At 39.0% G+C, this 20,012-nt stretch overlaps 1 protein-coding gene across 3 annotated transcripts in view; it reads left to right on the top strand.

Moving 5' to 3' along the window:
* The first annotated feature begins 556 nt into the window (after positions 1–556).
* STK3 (serine/threonine kinase 3) overlaps positions 557–20,012 on the top strand; it is a 295,939-nt gene continuing 276,483 nt past the window's right edge. For all 3 annotated transcript variants that reach the window (XM_058564700.1, XM_058564697.1, XM_058564699.1), the window contains exon 1: positions 557–679. In XM_058564700.1, coding sequence (XP_058420683.1) covers positions 654–679 — 26 coding nt within the window. In that variant the 5' untranslated portion in view covers positions 557–653. The remainder of the gene's footprint in view (positions 680–20,012) is intronic.

The raw sequence follows: 20,012 nt of genomic DNA, 5'->3' as shown, positions 1-20,012 counted from the left end.
GAGAGAACATAACCAGTAATTACAAACAGAACTAGAGAGGGAAGCGTGGGCAGTTAGTAATACTTCAAACGGCTGTACAAGATGTTTGGGATGTATCCTTGAGAAAGCTAAAGAAATGAGTCAAATAGTATTGGGGTAAAAGCAATGAAGGCAACTGAGGGGCAGTAGCTCTAGGATAGCGCAAAGGAACAAGTCCCTGACCAGCACACAGCGGCTCTCGGTCCTGACTCGGCCTCGTCCTCTGGCTCTTCCAGTCTCCCCTCCTTATTTCCCCTCGCTGCACTACCGCCGGCCTCTCCCTCCGCCCCCGACTCCGCCTCCTCCCCAGCGCCTGGCTCCGCCCACCACGCCTGCACCGAGGCCTTTTCCGCCCACCCTCTCTGGACCGCCGCCGGCTCCGCCCCCCCCCCCCCCCGCGCCTGGCTCCGCCCACCCTTCCTGGACCCGGGCGGGCGGCGGAGGGGCGGGGCGCGCCGGGAGGAGCCGCGCTCCGGAGAGGGGTGGGGATCCGCTGCAGAGTTACGGGAAAGTTGGTCCGAGTTCCTGGAGTTTCCCTCTCTGGTTCCCCTGGCTCGGCCGGCCGGTGCCTCGGCCCCTTTCCTCCCACCGGCCTTTGCCGCCCACCAGGTCGCTCCTTCAGCCCCCTGGCCGCCATGGAGCAGCCGCCGGCGCCCAAAAGGTAAAGAACGCGGGGAGCGGGGAGAAGGAGGGAGGCGGCGCCGGCGGCCGCGGGGCAGGGGCGGCTAGGCCGGGCCGGACCGCGACCCCCTCCCCGGCTGCGGGGCCCCGAGGCGGGCGCGCCGAGAGTCGGGAGGCGGGTCCGAGTGCCGGCCGCGTCTGTCCACGGGGCGAGGGGGCCCGAGGGGAGGCCGAGCTCGCCTCCCCCGCGGCCGGCCGGGCCTGGTGCGCGTGGAGCGTCGGTGGGCAGCGCCGGGCTCCCCGCGGCCGGACTCTTGGGCGGGCAGTTTTCCCTTGTGGCAAGTTCACGAAGCCTGGGAGACGTAAACCTAGGAAATTATTGGGCTTCTTACAACTATGTTGGTTTTCTTCTCAAATGATTTTCATAATATTGCCTTTTTTGAGAAGGCGGATTGTTTATTTACAGTTTAAGGAATTAAATATTAATAGCTACACAGTCTGTAAACTTATTGTGAATATGTTGCGCTGACAGGTGTGCCTTCCCCTCCCTCAAGTTCAAAAGTATTTATGGATGCAAGACAGTAGGATTCTTAAATTAGAACCCCTCCCCCATATAGCTTTTTTTTTCTTTTAGCATGTAAAAATAGTGATGCTTTGGTATTTACTCTTAGTTTGGATTTAATCTTCGATATATTGGAAATGTCAGAGTACACCGTAGATACATTTGAACTAATATTTGAAGTGAGCTAAATCTAGGCTCTCCATTGATATGTGTTCATAATGTGCATCCCCCCCGCCCCCCCCCCGAAGAATGAATCAACTAACTGATGTTGGGTAAAACATCTAACCTCAGCCTTTCATTTTTAGTTTATAAAATAAGGGTACTAATCTCTCTCCCAGATAATGCTGTTGTGAAGTTTAAAGAGTTCTTGTTTTGATACCTAGAGATCTTTAGATGAAAGGTGGTGTATTCAAGAACACGAAATAATTTAAAAGGTAGGAACTTTGTGTGCTATTGTGAATTGTGTCACCAGACATGTGAGCCTCGAGGCCTGGAAACCATCTGTTCAGGTGCAAAAAGGGGAGTCGTGGAGAATTTTCTAAAAGATACCTGCTATCAGACAGACCCCTTGATAGATTTTTTTCTGACATTTCGTAAAGTGTCTGAATTCTCGTATTGACTGGGCACCCAGTTTTAATACTATAGAAGAAAATTGGAAACCTTTTTTTTTCTTTTCTGTTTTGGAAGGATTGTAAGGGGGCATCTCTGAGATAGTGCCATAAGGCCAATCTGAACAGCTCTGAATTGAAGTAGAAGCTCTCTCTATTGATTAGCTCTACTCTGAGCTATCAGAGTTTCATTATAGGTGTAAGAGAACCCCTGCCCTTGCGGGGACGTTAGAGAACCTGGAGGGGTCAGGGGGAGGCGTGGGTGGTGTATATCACCATTCTGTGGTGACTTATACTTTTCAAAATGGTGCTTGCACAGTTAACAGACTTATTTTTAGCTCTCTTCAGAGAGATTTATGTTGATCCAGGAAAGCATTTCTGAAGAGCAAAAGATATGTGACATTAATCCTTTATTTTTTAATATCTCTTAATATTTTTTCATAGTATTTTCATAATATCATTTAATCCTTCATAACATCATTTAATTCAATACTGTATTGAGTAGGTTGGATTACGGGCATTAATCTTGTTTTGTAGTTGAGGATGCTAAGTGAGTTTGCCACCTGGAAGGCTATGACTGGGATTACTCACAGTAATTTTTGTGTTGTCCCTATTGATCATTACCTTCTAATAATAAAATATAGCTACCATTTTTGAGGTCCTCCTGTTTGCCAGGAACTTTATATATACATTCCTTTATTTTAATGTCTTGAGAAATAGGAATCCTGGCTCTGCAATTTTCTGTGCTAAGTACTAAATTAAATTTTAATTCTTAATCTGTAAAATGTATTGTGAGGGTTAAATGAGGTCATGTGTTAAAAGCACTTAGCACAATGCTCCATAATGTGTCCAGTAATGTTAGTTGTTAGTTTATGTTTTCCTTATTAAATGAAGCTCAGAGAGGTCAAATAACTTGGTGAAGTGGAGGAGGTGCCAGAACTCTGGGTCTGATTGGCTGCAAAGGCTGTGAACCCTCTCATTGTGTACAGTGATGCCTCTTTTTCAAACACTCGCTTGCTTCCTTTGCGTTCCATGATGTGGTTGTCGTCTGTTTCTACAGTCTTCTGGTTCCCTTTGCTTGTTCTCTTCCTAATCCGTGTAAGAATGCCACTTTGCTTTTCTGCCTTGAGTAGCACTTCCTGAGGGCTCAGACATTTTTATGTGGCGATATTTATGTTGCTGATGTTCAACTCTGTATGACCAGCAGCTGCTGCTCAGTTGATATTTTTGATTTTTTCGTGTAAATCCACTCTTTTTTTGTGTGTGAGGAAGGTTAGCCCTGAGCTAAGCTAACATCCGATGCCAGTCCTCCTATTTTTGCTGAGGAAGATTGGCCCTGGGCTCACATCCATGCCCATCTCCCTCTACTTTATATGGGATGCCTCCACAGCATGGCTTGACAGGCAGTGCGTCGATCTGTGCCCGGGATCCAAACCTGCAAACCCCAGGCCGCCAGAGCGGAGCGCGTGCACTTAACTGCTGTGACACTGGGCCGACCCCTGCAAATCCACTGTTTCATTATCCCATCTAGTTTATCATTAGATCCTGTCAAATTTTCCATGAAAAAGTCTGTGGATTCATTTTTTTTTCCCATTTCATTTCCAATACAGAACTACTACCCCATTCCAGGGTTTTATGACCCTCACACTTGATTTACAGCAGTGCCTTCCAACTGGGCACTTTAGTCCAGTGGTTTTCAAAAATTTTTAACAGCGGAAACATTTTAACAGCAGAAAGGCTCTGTTTGGAGTAGGCGCCGGGCACCAGAACCTGGTTCCCTGCCCCTTACCTCCTTCTATTCCCCGCTTTGCTGTCCTACAGAACCTCTTAATAATCCATAGAATACTATTTGCTTTAGTTTATCTTGCATATTGTTCTTTATTTAGGTTGTAGGCTGTGGGTACTCCCAACTTTGCCTTTGTTCATGCTTTTCCTTTAGAAAAGTTTGTGTTATTTTTTACTAGTAATCTGTGTTTTATTTTTCCTTGAAGGCCTGCTTCATACAGTATCTTATTTGAGTACTTTGTAGCCTAAGATATTTCTCTGTGTTTCTAATGTGATATCCATTTGAGTATGTGTCATCTTCATATTGTTTTCTTTAATTGCAAAATTTTAGACAATCCATAGATAATGGGGACTAATTTAATAAATACTTCGGTATCACTACCTAGCTTTAGAAATAAAATATTACCAATAAAGTTGAAGCCCCCTAAGTATATCTCTTCTCTGTTACATTCCTTCCCCCTCCCCCACAGGGTTGTCACTGTCCTGAATTGGGTATTTGTCATTTCCTTACATGTCTTTATATACTTTTAGCATGTCGTTCTTATATATCTGATGTAGCATTAGGCCTGGTGTAAGGCCCAGCTTAGTCACTGACTTTGAAATTTGCTTCCTTGGGTATCATTCTTCTCCTCTGGGAGTTGGAGATTCCAATGTGCAGCCAGGTCTGAGACTCATGACTAGATGATCTGTAAGGCCCTTTTTACCCTCACATTATTGATTTGGTCTCCCTGACTTGTGTTAAACATAGGCAATAGATGTGGTCACCCATGTCACTGACTTGAGGTATCAGAATGGCTTTTGGATTCCCCAGATGTTCTTAACAGTTCTGTCACAAAGATCTTCGGAAGTCCGTATTAAAATAAAGTCCCTCTGGGAAGGGAAATCCATTAAATGGTTATTAATTATTAGCATTTTGGTAGGTTGAGTTTATCAGATTTCATTGTAGGGGAACCGTTAGATGAGAGAAAAATGACCACAGAATATGTGAGTTTTGACAGGTAGAAAGGGAAATGACCAAAACTTGAGCTTTTCATCATGTGGAACATTCACGGAAGGGGAGGTGGGTCTCTATGGTAGACAGGTCTCTGGTTGCTGGAGGGTAGGTAGTTATGCAAGTATAACTCGTTATACAAGTTATACAAGTTTGACAAGTATACAATACTTGTCAAAGATAGGATGGAATATCATTGCTGGAGACATATACTTTACCAGACCAGCCTTGTTCCTCAGTTAAAATATAGGATTAATAGTTATTTAAAATTCGTTAAGATATACTTGGAGGAAAACTTGGTGTGGAACAGTGAAAACACTGGAAAGATAAGAAAAAGAGAGTAAGCTACTGAATCTTACTCTCAAGACACATGAGGAGAGTTCTTTGATTTAAACAATAGTTGGATTCTGTGGCGAATTTTTTTTTTTTTTACAGTGTGAAAAGGTAGTTTGGAGGAAGTAAAGTTGAAGATTGAAGTAAAAATGTTAGGGTTACGAAGTACATTCACACAAATGAAAAGTGAAGGTAAGAAAACAATCATTTCATAAGGGAAAGTGTTGTTTTGAATGAATGGATTATCTGTCAGAAGATAATTATGAAATGAAAAAGCAAAGGTAAAGGGATGAGGATATAGAAGGGTAAAGTAGAAAGTATTCATATGTTCCTCAGCATGAAAAGCCCACATCAGCCTGTAGCATCAGTGGCCTTGACCTTAGGACAGAAATCAGGCATGGGGATAAACAGAGAGCAGGGAACTCTCAACTGTGAGGAATTGAGTTGGGTGGGACACAGCAACAAACCAGATAAGTAGATAGTAGGGTATCAGGAAAACCATGAAGACATTACAATGAGAAGGGGAGGTGCGCTTCATTTTATGTCTGTATTCCTAATTCATGTGTCCTTGGAATATTAGAAAGTCAAATTCTTGTGTGCTTATTATCAGATTCACTAAGTGGGGAGCTAGAGTTGTCTTTGAGAAGATGAACCCTAAGAACTCTTAAGAAGACAAAGGTAGCAGCCTCAGGAAGGAGGCCCTGGGGGAAGTCCCCAACTTTAGAGGCTGGCAAATCGAGGAGATGTTCTATATAGTCCAGGGGGAAAAGAACCGAGCAAACAGGAGTATCTCTTCGCATTAACAACTTGACCCTAAAGTATATCTGGCCTCGCTTTGGTTTTTCTTGGTTAATTTGGGGTGAGGCCAATACCATTAGAATTGATTTAGCCCCTGTAGATGGAAACAATCAATTGGCTCTTTCTTCCTATAGAGAGGGAGTGTGACAATAAAATCTGGAGCAGTTCCTGGTGAGCAAACTGCAGTTGCACATTAGGACAGGAGGTAAACTCAATCTTTACTCAACTCTAGGCAATGATTAATTTATCCACTGTTCTTTAAGAGGGTGAGATATAGCATATATTGGTACGTTAAAAAGTTTAAATTGAGGGCCAGCCCCATGGCTTAGCGGTTAAGTGCGTGCGCTCCACTGCTGGCGGCTCGGGTTTGGATCCTGGGTTTGCACCGACGCACCACTTCTCCGGCCATGCTGAGACCGCGTCCCACGTACAGCAACTAGAAGAATGTGCAACTATGACATACAACTATCTACTGGGGCTTTGGGGGGAAAAAATAAATAAAAAAAAATTTATAAAAAAGTTTAAATTGAGCACTTCTTGTTTGGATGGTAAGGGGGGAAAGTGCTTAGAATTTAATTTTTCTGGTTTCAGAGAAGTCTGTGTTGAACTAGAGGTACTGTCATTTCAGGCCATCATATATTAGTGGCTCTCAATTTTTTAAAAAATATTGGTGATGAGACCCAGTACACACATATAAATAAATCTAAAACAGAAGTTTCATGAAATGTACTATGTGCAGTGTTTTCTGGTATTTTTCTATTTCCTGTTGAAAAACTGCTGGTCATGACCCACCAAATTATTTTTGTAACCTGCTAATGGGTTGTGATCTGTAGTTTGAAAAAACAGTGTTGGTATATGTAGTAGTGACAGTCAGGAAACTGATTTCATTTCTAACTCCATCCTGAAACTTAAAAGCTCAGTGATGGTATTGCCGAGGGAATCTAGAGTGGTTTAATTTTAACAACCTATACATACAATAGGCATATGCTTTGAGAGTCTAAAAAGGGAAAAGGTGAAGGGGCGAGAGGAAAGTATTATTTAAAAGCTGCTGTATTTTGAACACTTTGTATATGTCCCAATTTAAGTACGGGGAAATGGAAAACAATTGTCTATGATGTCTGACAGAGTTTACAAAGGAAAATGTACGTGAAGGTTGCTACGAGGCAAAGGCTCATTTGCCTTCTGGTGTCAAATGACCCCATGCTCTGGAAACATCCAACAATAATTATGATGACCTCAATTTCTGACTCCCTACCAGCTCCACCCTCTCTAACTACCCAAGGTCTTTAGACTTTTCTTCTAAAGAGAAAATTTATACTATCTGATAGAAACTTTCTTTTTTATTTGTCCCAAGCTTCTTTTTTGTTGTGATTTTATTTGAATTGCCTCATATGTTAGGAGTATTCTAATTTCAAGAAGCTTTTAGCTCTTAGAACAAAGATTCTATCTTTGAAATGTCTTATTACAACTGTTTTTTCTACATAGAGTGTCAAGTTGAATAAATGAAAGTAACAAGTATGTAAACAGAAAAATAAGTTCAGTGTTTGCATGCCATGAATATTAAAGTGCAGATTACCTTGAACTTCTAAAAGTACATCAAAGGATATATCTTGAAAAATGACTTTGTAGCAAAATGAGAATTACAGAAAGCTAATAACATTAGTGATAATTAATAGAGGTGTACACATGGTAGTATTGCATGTGGGTTCTGAATTAGTCTATAGATTTTATATTATATCAGACATCTTAGTAAAGAGGTAATATAGAGTAAAATTTTCAGATATTTTCAGATATCTTGATATAAATATTAATATCTTGACACAAACTCATAAAATTGGGGAAATTGTTGAGTATATGTGTTTCCAAGGATGAGGTAGTTTCTCTATTCAAAATACAGAATGTTATTCTCTGTCCAGATTATTTTTTCATTTTTAGTTTTTTGAATTCATGGGACCTAGAGTTCTGTAAGTGGAAAGGAATGCGAGTTAAATTTTTTTATTTTATTTTTTTTGAGGAAGATTGGCCCTGAGCTAATATCTGTTGCCAATCTTCCTCTTTTTTTTTTTTCTTTCTCCCCAAAGCCCCAGTACATAGTTGTATATCCTAGCTGTAGGTCCCTCTAGTTCTTCTATGCGGGATGCCGCTGCAGCGTGGCTTGATGAGTGGTGAGTAGGTCCGTACCAGGATGGGAACCGGAGAACCCGGGCCGCTGAAGCCAAGCGTGTGAACTTAACCGCTACACCACCGGGCTGGCCCCGAAAATTATTTTTATAATTTAGGTGAACTTTTTGCATTTTGAAGAAAGCATAAATTAAAGATAATAGGCAGCTAATTTCCTTGACACTCTCTAGAGCCACATGATCTTTCCTGTCTGCTGAGTTGCTCTATTCTGTTTCTTTCTAAAAACTGGCTTTCTTTACTCATGATGATTGCTAATGGCTGAAATTGGCTGTCAGCCTTGAGTTCATTCATTTGCTCATTTATTCTTATATTCCGTAGTTATTAACTAACTACCTTTCAGATGCCAAATGCTTGGTACATTGTTGAATGAAATAGATGAGATCTTTACCCTCATAGAAGATACACTCTTGTTGGAGCTTGAGCTATGAAGGGTAGAAGTAGTATGTACCGATAGAGAAAAATGGTGGAACCTGCTTAATAGGGCAGTTGGAGGAGGCTTCTCTGAGAAGGTGATACTTAAGCCGCAATGTGAGGTTAGAAGTTATCTGTGTGAGTAGCCGGAAAGAGTATTCCAGGCACAGGGAAAAGCTATGAGAAGGCTTGGAGGTGGGAAAAAGTTTAGTGTGTGGGAGGAATTGAAATGAGGCCCCTGTGGCTGGGTTGTAGAATGGGAGAAAGTGGTTGGAGATGAGGTCAGAGAGATGGGCAGGGATTCAGTGATGCAGACCATGGAAAGCAATTTGGATTTAAGTCGGAGTGCAATGAGCTGTTGTTAAAGGGTTTTAAGCAGAATTTTTTATCAGTTTATGTTTTTAAAAGATTATTCTGGTTGCTTTGGGTAGAATAGATTGTAGAGGATTAGGAATAAAAGCAGGAAACAAGTTAGGAGGCTATGCATTAGTTCATGGTTAGAAATGGTGCGGTCAGTAGAGATGGAAAGAGTGGACAGGTTTAAGTTATATTTTGGAGTTGGAAATCCAGGACTTACTGATGGACTAGATGTGGAGAATGAGGAAGAAAGAATCAATTCTGGCTCCTTGGTTTTGGATTTGAGCAACTTGGGGGATGGGGGAAGACTGGGAGACGAACAGGTTTGGGTATCTATAGTTTCTTTCTTAGAATTCCAAATTCCCAGGAAAGTGAATCTCTTTGGCCCAAAATGTGATATTAGGTGGTTCCCTTAGAAGAGGAAGTGGGTAGGGAGGAAACGATGGTCACTGATTTCTTTTTTTAACTTCTTATTTTCACCACATTAGACTGGAGAGTGGGAAACATACCAAGCCTTTGTTAGGTGTTGAAATGTTTGGTGTCGTGGTAACCTGCTGTTAAAAAAAAACTTTTATTGCAAAATAAGACATCAGTAAAAAACGAATGTATGGCTTGATGAATAAGTATAAGGTAGATGCCTTTGTAATCACCAATCAGGTTAAGAAATAGAACTTTGTCACCCTCCCTAGAAGTCCCTTCTGAGTGCTCTATCCCAGTCACAGCCACCTTTCCCCATAAGTAACCATTATCCTGACTTTTTTTTTTTTTTTTGGAAGATTGGCCCTGAGCTAACATCTGTTGCCAATCTTTCTCTTTTTTCCTCCTTTTTTTCCCCCAAAGCCCCGGTACATAGTTGTATATCTTAGTTGTACGTCCTTACTTCCTGTATGTGGGACACCGCCTCAGCATGGCTTGATGAGCAGTGCGTAGGTCTCTGCCCAGGATCCGAACCGGTGAACCCTGGGCTGCCGAAGTGGAGCTCTTAATCACTTAACTTTAACCGCTATGCCACCGGGCCGGCCCCTATCCTGGCTTTTATAGTAATAACCTAAATGCGCATTGCTAGACACACTAGGTTAGTCTTGCTGGTTAAAAAATAGTTTTTGTATGAGTTATCACTTTTAATCTTTAGGTTAGTCCTCCATTCCTTTTCTTTTTCCTGTTGAAGAACCCGGGCTGTTTGGACTGTAGTTTCCCACAGCCTGGATTTTGCTGATTGCTTACTCAAGGCACAGTTCAACATGTTCCTTTGTCCTCCATATTTCCTGCAAGTGGGTAGCTGGATCCAGAGACTGGATCAGACTCAAGTTCGATCCCTTAGGCATTATTATAGGTGGTGTTTGGCAAGACTATATGAGTCACTTAGTGTCTAGTTGTCTCTCTTTTGTGTTCTTAGCAGCTGTTGATGGTTAGTGCTTATTTCTGTTAATTCATTGGGTGTTGCAAAATGGTGATATTCTAAATACATAGTTTTATTTTTATTTATTAGGCAGAATGTTTTTATTAACAGTCACTTCCCTCATTTTCTGTTTGGTTACCCAGTGGTATAGTTTATAAAGGAAAGACAGGATAAATACTTGATTCTTTCCCTCTGTTTACTCATTTTCGAGGTAATGAATCTGTTCCCTGTTTTCTTCCAAAGGGGACCAATTCTTTTTTTTAAATGACATTATCAGCTGATGGATTTAAACATGTTTGATGGATTTGAATCAATTGCAGTTACTGTTGCTGAAGCTTGAAGTGTCCCATTTTTGGTCAGTGGGAGTCCCTTCAGGAGACAACATGACCCTAGTGGTCTTTGATAGCTTCCTTGCTATCTGCGCTGATAGATATTTAGGGCTCATCTTGTCCATTTCCTGTCCCAGATCTGAAATCAACCATTTCTCCAAGAAGCCCTACATTCTTTTAGTGAGAAATGGTGTTTCAAGACCCTGACTTTCAAGACCCTGGCACTAATATGGTGTTAGTTTCAAATAGTGTTTTATTCATAGATAGAACTGACTCATTCTTTCAAACTATGGGATGTACTATCAAAAATGTGATGGCACTGGCAGTTTTGAGCTTCTTTCCCTGGATAGTGTCTCCACCATACATTTATTTTTCTCAGTTGGAGTCAGAAATTGGGCATGTATAGACGAATTCTGTGATGGAGATTGTTTAGAGTGGACTTGTATCTTCATGTTGTCCCTATCTTACTCTTGTTACCCTTTGACTCATTGTCATCCTTATATCCAGCCTCACTTCTTTCTCGCCTCTAAATGTTTCAGGTGACCTAGTTTCTTCTTTTCTTAAATGAAAAAGATTTAGAAAATAAAAGAATCCAGGACAAATAACACCACTAATGATAAGATCAGATTTCAGGCCTTATTTTTTAAGGTAGAACTTTTAGCCTGCCTTGTCTTGCATACGTAAAAGTGTATCTGGATACAGACAAACAAAATTCAAGGACATCTTGAGGCTGCTTTGTAAATCCAGTGCTAACTGACTACAGTATGATGAATTGCAAAATGAAGCATGTATGGCTATTAAATGCCGTATGTTATTTCTTTTTAGTTTTGGTATTAGCCCTTCTTGTTAAATTTTATTGTGCTTTTGAATAAATAAAATGAGATATTTATTTGACTCAGTGACATAGTTGGTAATTTACATTTGTCAGAGTATCACATAGCTTTAGAAAGAATTAGTTTTGGTATAATTACTTACTGTATTAAAAGACATAAGGTTGCACCTATAAGTTGATAATGTGAATTAGTCTGTCATCTTGCAGTCAAATTGCAGTCAGCAACCATTTTCCAATGATCATCTATTCAAACATTTTTAATAATCAGTGAAATTGGAATCATGGAGATTGAAGAGAAATGATTGCTCTGAATAAAATTTATAGTTCATGTAATTCCTAAGAATGATAGGAAACAAGGGTCAAATTAAGCAATGGAATTCCATAAAATTCCAGTGGAAATTAAAAATATATATATATTAATTAACTCTTGAGAAGAAAGTATTTTGTTGATTTTCTTTTCCTGGTAGATTGAGTTTTCCTTCTATGTGCTTGATTCTCATTTTATGCTTCCAACCTTTTTTCTCCTACTAGAAGAGAATTGAAGTACCAGGCCAAGGATAAGAAAATGGGGTTCCCTCCCTTATATGTAGACTCTCAGCACTTGGTTAGTCTGCTTTAATTAATATTCATAAAAAACTCGTGATGTGAAAGAACCTGCCAAAATAGTGATATGGTGACCACTTTAAAGATATTTAGCATCATTGGGCAGTATAGTATACCATGTAATAGATTTTCCAAATAAGTGAAGTAAACCACTTAAGCATTTACTTTTAAAAATTTTAAAAACACTTTTAAAATAACCAGTTTTGATGGAAGTCATTCCAAAACGAAGACACTTGACCCTGTCTTCTGAAATTGATCATTTGCTTTCTTATTAATATTACTTTTTATGAATTTTAGTGCATAAAAACAGTCATAGAAACACTTCATAGAACTGTTCCTAGTTTTAGTTCATAGAAACAGTCAGGTGTGCCCTTTTGGTGTGTTTGAAGCTTAGTTGCTGCATGTAGCTGTTTTTTTTCTAAACCTAGTCTTGTCTTTTACTGTTATCTGTCATTTAGCGTTGATATGTCCTTCTCTAAACTGCTACTTATCTTAGAAAAAATTATCTGACTTGACAGTAGCTCTCACTTTCCCAAAGTAAAGTACACGTTCTTTGTGTCAGTTTTTGCTTACCAGAGGCCCTTTTCTCTTCCAGGTTCATAGTACATCTTGAAATGGTCTTTTGACTAAGAACATTATTACGCAGTGAAGGAGAGAAAAAATTATTCCAAACTTTTCTAAGTTTCTAAAATTTAATATGAAACTAACCAATTTTTTTGCATCAAAAAAGAACAGGATTTTACTTTAAAAAGCCCACAAAATTCCCAAATTAAAAAAAAATTCTGTCATTTTGGAGTATTACTTAGATTTTGAGGACTCATGGTATTACCAAAGTGAGTTGGAGTTTCAGAGGGTATTTATACCTATACAAATACAATAACATTACGTTTATAGTAGTTTATTTTTAATTTCTATGGGTGAAGTATTTAGGCTTTTTATCTTATAATGATCGATATTTTTTTCTATTTGATACAGCTGGGATATTTTTGTATGTGTGAGGAAGATTAGCCCTGAGCTAACATCTGTTGCCAATCCTCCTGTTTTTGCAGAGGGAGATTGGCCCTGGGCTAACATCCGTGCCCATCTTCCTCTACTTTATATGTGGGATGCCTGCCACAGCATGGCTTGATAAGGGGTGCATAGGTCTGTGCCTGGGATCTGAACCCGAGAACCCCAGGCTGCCAAAGCAGAGTGCGGGAACTTAACCACTATGCCACTGGGCCGGCCCCGCAGGTGGGATTTTTAAATTTTATTTTCATTTCTAAAAAACCACAAAAATCATGAACTTTTTCTCAGTTTTCTCCTCTTAATTTGTTTACAACAACCGCAGAGAAATATTGAGAAATGGCTTCATATGTACTGTTGCTGTGTAATCAAACCACACTGAGAAATTAAGCAAAATAGTGTCCATCTGTGCAAACAGCTGAAAACAGCCACCATCTCCACAGCCCTTCCATTGCTATTCATGAAAGCCTATAAAAATTACGCAGAAGTCAGAGTATAGAATTCATTGAATGATACAAATGTTAAATAATGTCAGAGTTCTTAATGTAGTTACACCTTTAATTAATGTATTAATGTTTGGGATTATTGCAGTTCTAGTATTCTGGGGATTGGAGCAAGGAGTTGTGAGTGTATAGAGACTAAATCCTCAAATTTATCTTCAAAATTTGCGGTGTAGGGAAATAAATCAGGAAGAAAATATATGAGTAAATCCAGTTTTTAAGTGGGTAGTATCTTTGGCACAAATCATAGTGGATTTTTCTGTGTGGCAGGTACATGAGTAGACCTTGGCAAGTTTCATATAGAAATATTTTTATTCAATTAAAGATTCTTTTCTCTATTTTAGTTCTCAAATCTAGGTATGGTTATTGAGTATTTAAAAATTTTTATAATGAACTGGATTAAAAGGAGACTTATAGGTCTGCGTATTTCTTATAAAATTATTTTTAATTTTTATTTTAGTAGGACATGAATATGTTGGAGCATTTTCAAATGTGCTGTTTTACGTTGTCTGCATTTTCTGGGTTTTTTGAGAAATTAGTTATTAAGATAAGTGAAAGCAGTAACATGTCTTTAGGGCTAGGGAGTATATTGCAGCATTTGTTAACTTTGTGTGGGTTTGTTACAAGAAATTGAAAAGAATCATATCATTTTCCAGTTGAAGGTAAGTGAAAAAATTCTTAGAAAATAAAAGTGAAAGACTCCAAGGGTGAAGGAAGGAGAAAAATCTCAGCTTCTTGTCCCTTAAAGCTCTTTGCCAGGAAATTATAATTTTAGAGTACTTTTGGGCACCGAGCCCAACCTAAGAGGAAATGGTATGATAGAGTTGAAAAACAAGACTTTCATTTAATTTAAAAACGTTTTCTATCCATTGTAGAGCATGTATATTCTTAGGTGGATTTCAGCTCATTCTAGGGCCAATAATGAACTAAACTCCCGTAAATTTGACTGCAGTTTTATGAAAGTAACCATGTTATAAGATCATCAAATTACATCTATTTTATTGTTAAAACAGTGATACTTACTAATGAAATAATTAAGAGCCAGAGCTTTAGAGTAAGGTAGACTTTGGTTCTAATCTTAGCTCTGCCATTTACTGCAATGCAATGGCGGGCAAGTTACTTAACTTTTCTGTCTCAGTATACTCACTTGTAAAATGGAGGTGATAACAGTACCTTCTTTTGGTTTTTGTGAAGATTAAATGAAATAGTGATTGTAAAGCATTTGTCTCTGAAGACAGTTTCCAGAGTGATTCAGAAATGTGTCAGGTGGGGCCGGCCCCGTGGCTTAGTGGTTAAGTGAGTGCGCTCCGCTGCTGGCGACCCGGGTTCGGATCCCGGGCTCGCACCGACACGCTGCTTCTCTGGCCATGCTGAGGCCGCATCCCACATACAGCAACTGGAAGGATGTGCAGCTATGACACACAACTATCTACTGGGGCTTTGGGGGGAAAAAATAAATAAATAAAATCTTAAAAAAAAAAAAAAAAAGAAATGTGTCAGGCATTGTCAGCATCTTTTGAAGAAACACATAACTTTCCAAGCGAATAAAAGGACAACTTTTACTTGGATACGTATGTTTTAGTTGAGTTAAAAAGAAAAAAAAGAAAATCAGTTTTATTATTTTAGAGCTAAACATATATTAAATATTTGCAAAATGTTTGGCCTTTAAAAAGCAAAAGGGAGCAGAAAAAAATGATCCTTGAATTTTATTAGTTTGAGATAAAATGTACTTCCTGTGGTTGAAATAGAAAACATGTTTGATTATTGTGGATTCAAGATCAGATTCATCATTGTGCAATTTAGAAAATGTTCATTATTTAAGGCTAACTTTGAAACTTTTTGACTTTTTTTTATAATGGAATGTTGAAGAACTAAAGGATGAAAACTTTTTATGTGTTTATAAAGATGTAAGACTTTTCTAACAGTATGCAATAGATGAAACTAACAGATTCAAAAGATGAAACTAGGGTTAAAGACTAGAACTTAAAGTGAGATAGCACATATAAGATGAGGAATAGTGCTTATTAGCACATAGCAATAATAACAATATGAGTCTTAGCAACAGTTGTGACATTAAATAGCTACTATTAGTAATAATGAAGCTACCAACAGTGTGATCAGTAAAATATAGGGAAATTTGCCAGAAGAGAAAAAGACTGAAATTACAGAGCTGAAATGAGGTAGAAGGTGCTTTACAAGAAAGAAATCTCTGTGCTTCCAGAGTTGGAAGTTTTTTGTCTTCTGCTTTATTTGCACTCTGGCTAGGTCCTCTTCTCCATGATTAGTTTCCTAAGAGATCTAGAGGGCATATCCTAATTATTCTTGAGTAGGAAGCTAGATCTAGCCGTGTAGAAAGCGTTCTTTTGCGTCTCTCTTAAAAATCTTTGGCCGAAACGACCCAAATAAAAAATGAGCAGAGGACTTGAATAGACATTTCTCCAAAGAAGATATACAAATGGACAATAAGCGCATGAAAAGATACTCAACACCGCTAATCATTAGGGAAATGCAAATCACAACCACAAGAAGCCAGACACTGAAAGACACATATTGTATGATTCTGCTTATATGAGGTACTTAGAATAGTAAAATTCATAGAAACAGAAAGTAGATTACTTTCTACAGAAAAGTAGGTTACCAGAGACTGGGGGGAGGGGGAAATGGGAAGTTGTTTAATGGGTAAAGAGTTTTGATTTGGGATGATGAAAAGTTCTGGAGATGAATAATGGCGATGGTTGCACAACACTGTGAATGTACTTAATGCTACTTAATTCTACCCGTGAAAATAGTTGAAATAGTAAATTTTATGTTATGTATATTTTACCAAAATTAAAATAAAAAAACCTTTAGCCAGTCATAAGCAGCTTGCTGTGCTTTCTTGGTCCTGAGCTTTACCTCAGTCTCTTCAAAGCTCAAGAGACTTCCTCAGCAGAAGTTACAGCCTGTCTACAAACGTGCGAACTGCTCTTCCAAAGCTGGAAACGAAGAGAAAAGAAAGGAAGAGGACTGAATACAGTCCCTTCATTTTTTCTGCCTTGGGTCTTTTTAGACGGCTGTTTCTTGCATGGGGCTAATTTGCATTTTGGTGTTAGTAGACTTTTCAGAAAGAGCTGTAGTAACTCCAGTTACAGCTGGTTTCAGAGCTTGAGTCCCCTACTTTTACACTTTCTTTTCCTGTCCTACCCTCATATTTTCGTATAATTTTACACAGATAATTTTATCTACTTTGTAGAGAAGGTTGAAATTCTGTGACCGATAGGAAGAAGAACTACCTTATGTACTTTTCTCTCTATTTGATTATTGTTCCTACAAAATTTTTGCTTCTATCACAGAAGGGGAATTTCTTCTCTTCCTCTCTAACTTTCGTCTGACCTTTGAGCATATCCCTTCTCATACCTTTTATGACATAACTTCTACAATCACATTTTTGTTCCCCAATTCTAGGATCTATAAAATCTCTACTTGTAAGGCTTCATTCTGTTTCAGCCTTCCAGCATGCTCAGGCCTTGTCTGTCTAATGAAACTGCTTTTAGGTTGCAGGTTATCAGTCATTGCTTGGCAAGATTGGAAACCTTTTTTTTTTTTTTTACTTCTATTTCTGCATAGATTACATCCTTTTCTCTGTTCTTATCCTACTCGTATCTCTGTTTCTTAAAGCTTTCTCTTTCTCTGGCTTTCTGATTTTTCTGTTGTTTATGTTTCTCTGACTGTTTTATGTGCTCTTCTTCCCAATTTGTAATTGACGGTGACCTTGCATTTTCTGTTTTCTATCTTCCTCCTCATTTTTTATGTAGTTATTTCCTTGGTGAGTTTATCCATTCTTCATGACTTCAACTTTGATCAAAATGACTCAAAAATACACGTTTTTGAGACTTGGAGTCTTTGTACTCAATCTCATTCCGTATTTCTAATCTACTAAATAATATTTGACTACTTTGCTGTCTCATGAAGGACAATATGTTCAGAATCCTTACTTCCATTTAACCTCTACTGATTAGTGATCTCACTGTTTTTCCAGTTTGCATTTGGTGTGTGAGTCTTCTCTCTGCTTGGTTTCCTCTATTAGTTAGGTCCTTTAAGGCTACAAGTAAGAGAGGTACACAGATTATCTTCAGTAATAGAATTTTATTGTGAGGGTACTTAGGAAATGTGCATGGGAAGGTGCCTAGTCAGCTGTTTGTTCCCTCTGAGCTTCAGTGTCTCTAATACTAGGTTGTGGAATGGGCCCCATTACTAAAGGGAATATTAGCTTGGAGTCATTTGGAATAATGACTTGAGCTCCAGTGACTTTTGTCGTCTTTGTTCACTTAGCATTTATACTTTCTGAAATCTAAGGTTCATTGGGTCATTTTGCAACCATGAATTTTGGAACATCTCCATTGGCCATTTCAGCACTTGTATGAATGCTTTTGGCCTGTGGATCAACTTCTAGCCATATATACTTTTTATTGTTGGGATGGTAAAGCTGACTTAATTAGAAGCAGCCTGTGATGAGCCATAACAACTTATACAGGAAGGTAGGTTTTTCCCCTTAAGGGCACTTGTGTAAGTGACAGACATTTTGAAGTTCCATTAGTTCTACTGTAGTTAGCAAATTTGTCTTTTTCATTTATTTATTCATTTATTTATTGAACAAAAGTTTATTAAGCAGTAGTGTGTGAGGTTCTGTGTTAGGTACTTACTGGAGCTATGAGGCTGGATAAGACATGATCCATATCTTCATGGATCCCATTTTAGCTCTAGTGATAAGCTCATACAATAAATAAATAATGAAAGGAGTAGTGACTCAGTGTGCTAAGTGCTATGGGACCATAGTTGACAGTGGGATTAGTTCTCTGTGTTTGGGTGGGTAGGTAGGTAGGGATGGTGGTAAAGGAGAGGAGGTTATCACTATGTATTTCCAGAGAAGATTTTTTATTGTATCTTTAAGAAAGTGGTTAACTGACAGAGAAAAGTGTGTGTGTGGGGGAGATCATGTAAGAGAGAAGGGGCATATAGAGGTATGACCAGTATATCTTGCATCATGTACAAATAACTATACAATATCTGCTTTTTATAGTACAATGATATGTGACTTCTAAAAAATGTGTTATGTGAAAATTCAGGACCTTTATAGTCTGCTGTAGCTAGAGTGTAGGTAACAGAAATGAGGTGATTGAGAGGATCTTCAGCTCCACAGTTAGGATTTTTATTTTGTATGTAATGAAAAATGACTCTTCTTTCAAAATGTCTCTTGAATTTGTTCTCTCTTGTCATTTCCACTGTTAACTTTTTTTTTTTTTTGCTGATCTTCCTCACAAAAAAATAAATAAATAAAAACCCAATTTCTTTGCTCTGGGCTGGAACAAGATCTTCTCTACAAATTGGTGGCCTACTATGTGCCTGGTACCCTACTGCGTGTCCCACCTGCCGGTTTGATTTGACCTCACACCAGCCTTGTGAAGTCGGTCTTATCATCAGCATTTTACAGATGAGGCCAAGTCACAAATTCAAGGTTGCACAGGCAGAGGGTAGAGCTGGGACAGGAACCCAAGTGTGTCAGGCCATTTTAAGATGGCGGAGAGTGGGTGTTTATATTCACTGGCTCTTTTTTCAATAAACTGCTTAAGTTTATGCTCCTGCTCCACTATATCCTTCTCCCCGCCTGCCCCCCATGCCAGCCTAAGCAGAGGGAGCATCTGGGATGCCTCTGGGTGCCAGCTGAGCCCAGCTGTCTGCCCCAACCCCACCCCTGTTGGTGCCAGGATACCATCTGGGTGCCACTCAGGAGCAAGGGTATTGAGAGGGACCCTCAGAACTCTGGGGGAAGGGATGCTGGCCATAGCCCAGCCCTGTCCTGGGCAGGTCCACTGTTAACTTTTAAAACCCAGATCCTTCTCACCAGATTTCTGGACAAAACTACCCCTTGTTTTGCAGTTTTTTAGCTGTCTTCTCCATTATGGAATTTGAGTTACTAGGACATTTATGAGATTGGGAAGAAATCTCTGGAGGAAGAGTATGTTGGTTTACCTTACACAGTTAGTAGTGTTCCACCATTACCATAACCACCAAAATGCGTTTCAGAATTTCATCCCTCTAGCTCCCCCATACCACATTTTCTTAAAACATAATTTAAATTGCTGTTTACCTAGATCACCTGTCATCTCATATAATACAGTATAGTGATTTGGAATTTAAGAAGCACAAACAAGCTGAGATTGTTTAATCTTTTGAGTGCATAGTCTAGCCTTGCAAGAAAAAAGGATCTGCTAAATCCTGTTCTAGGAGCTCGTAGTTTAGTGGCTGTAATAGTACGTTTCCGAGGAGAGATAAGTAATTGATTTGAAGATGAGAAACTCCTGGGAACACTTATGAAAGAATATCCATCTTAACTGATGTGACTGATGTGTGATACTTGATGTAGTAATTGTTGGAAATTATTAAGTATGCTTTGGTATTTGCTAGCTTCCTAAGAGTGAGAAGCTCCATACTGTTATCTTGGACAGATCTTGCTTTGATTCTGTTTTGCTATTTATTACCCAAGTGACTGGGGAAGTCACTTAAGCCTTAGTTTTCTTATCTTAAAACTGAGAGTATTTTAGTAACTACCAAAAGGGTTGTTATACAGATTAAATGAGAAAATGCTTGTTAAGTGCTCAGCACAAGGCCATAAAAAGCCCTAATAAATGTAAACTACCTT

The sequence above is a fragment of the Diceros bicornis genome, chromosome 21, assembly GCF_020826845.1.
Source record: "Diceros bicornis minor isolate mBicDic1 chromosome 21, mDicBic1.mat.cur, whole genome shotgun sequence".
Taxonomy (NCBI): Eukaryota; Metazoa; Chordata; class Mammalia; order Perissodactyla; family Rhinocerotidae; genus Diceros; species Diceros bicornis.
This window is presented reverse-complemented; position numbering and strand designations above follow the sequence as displayed.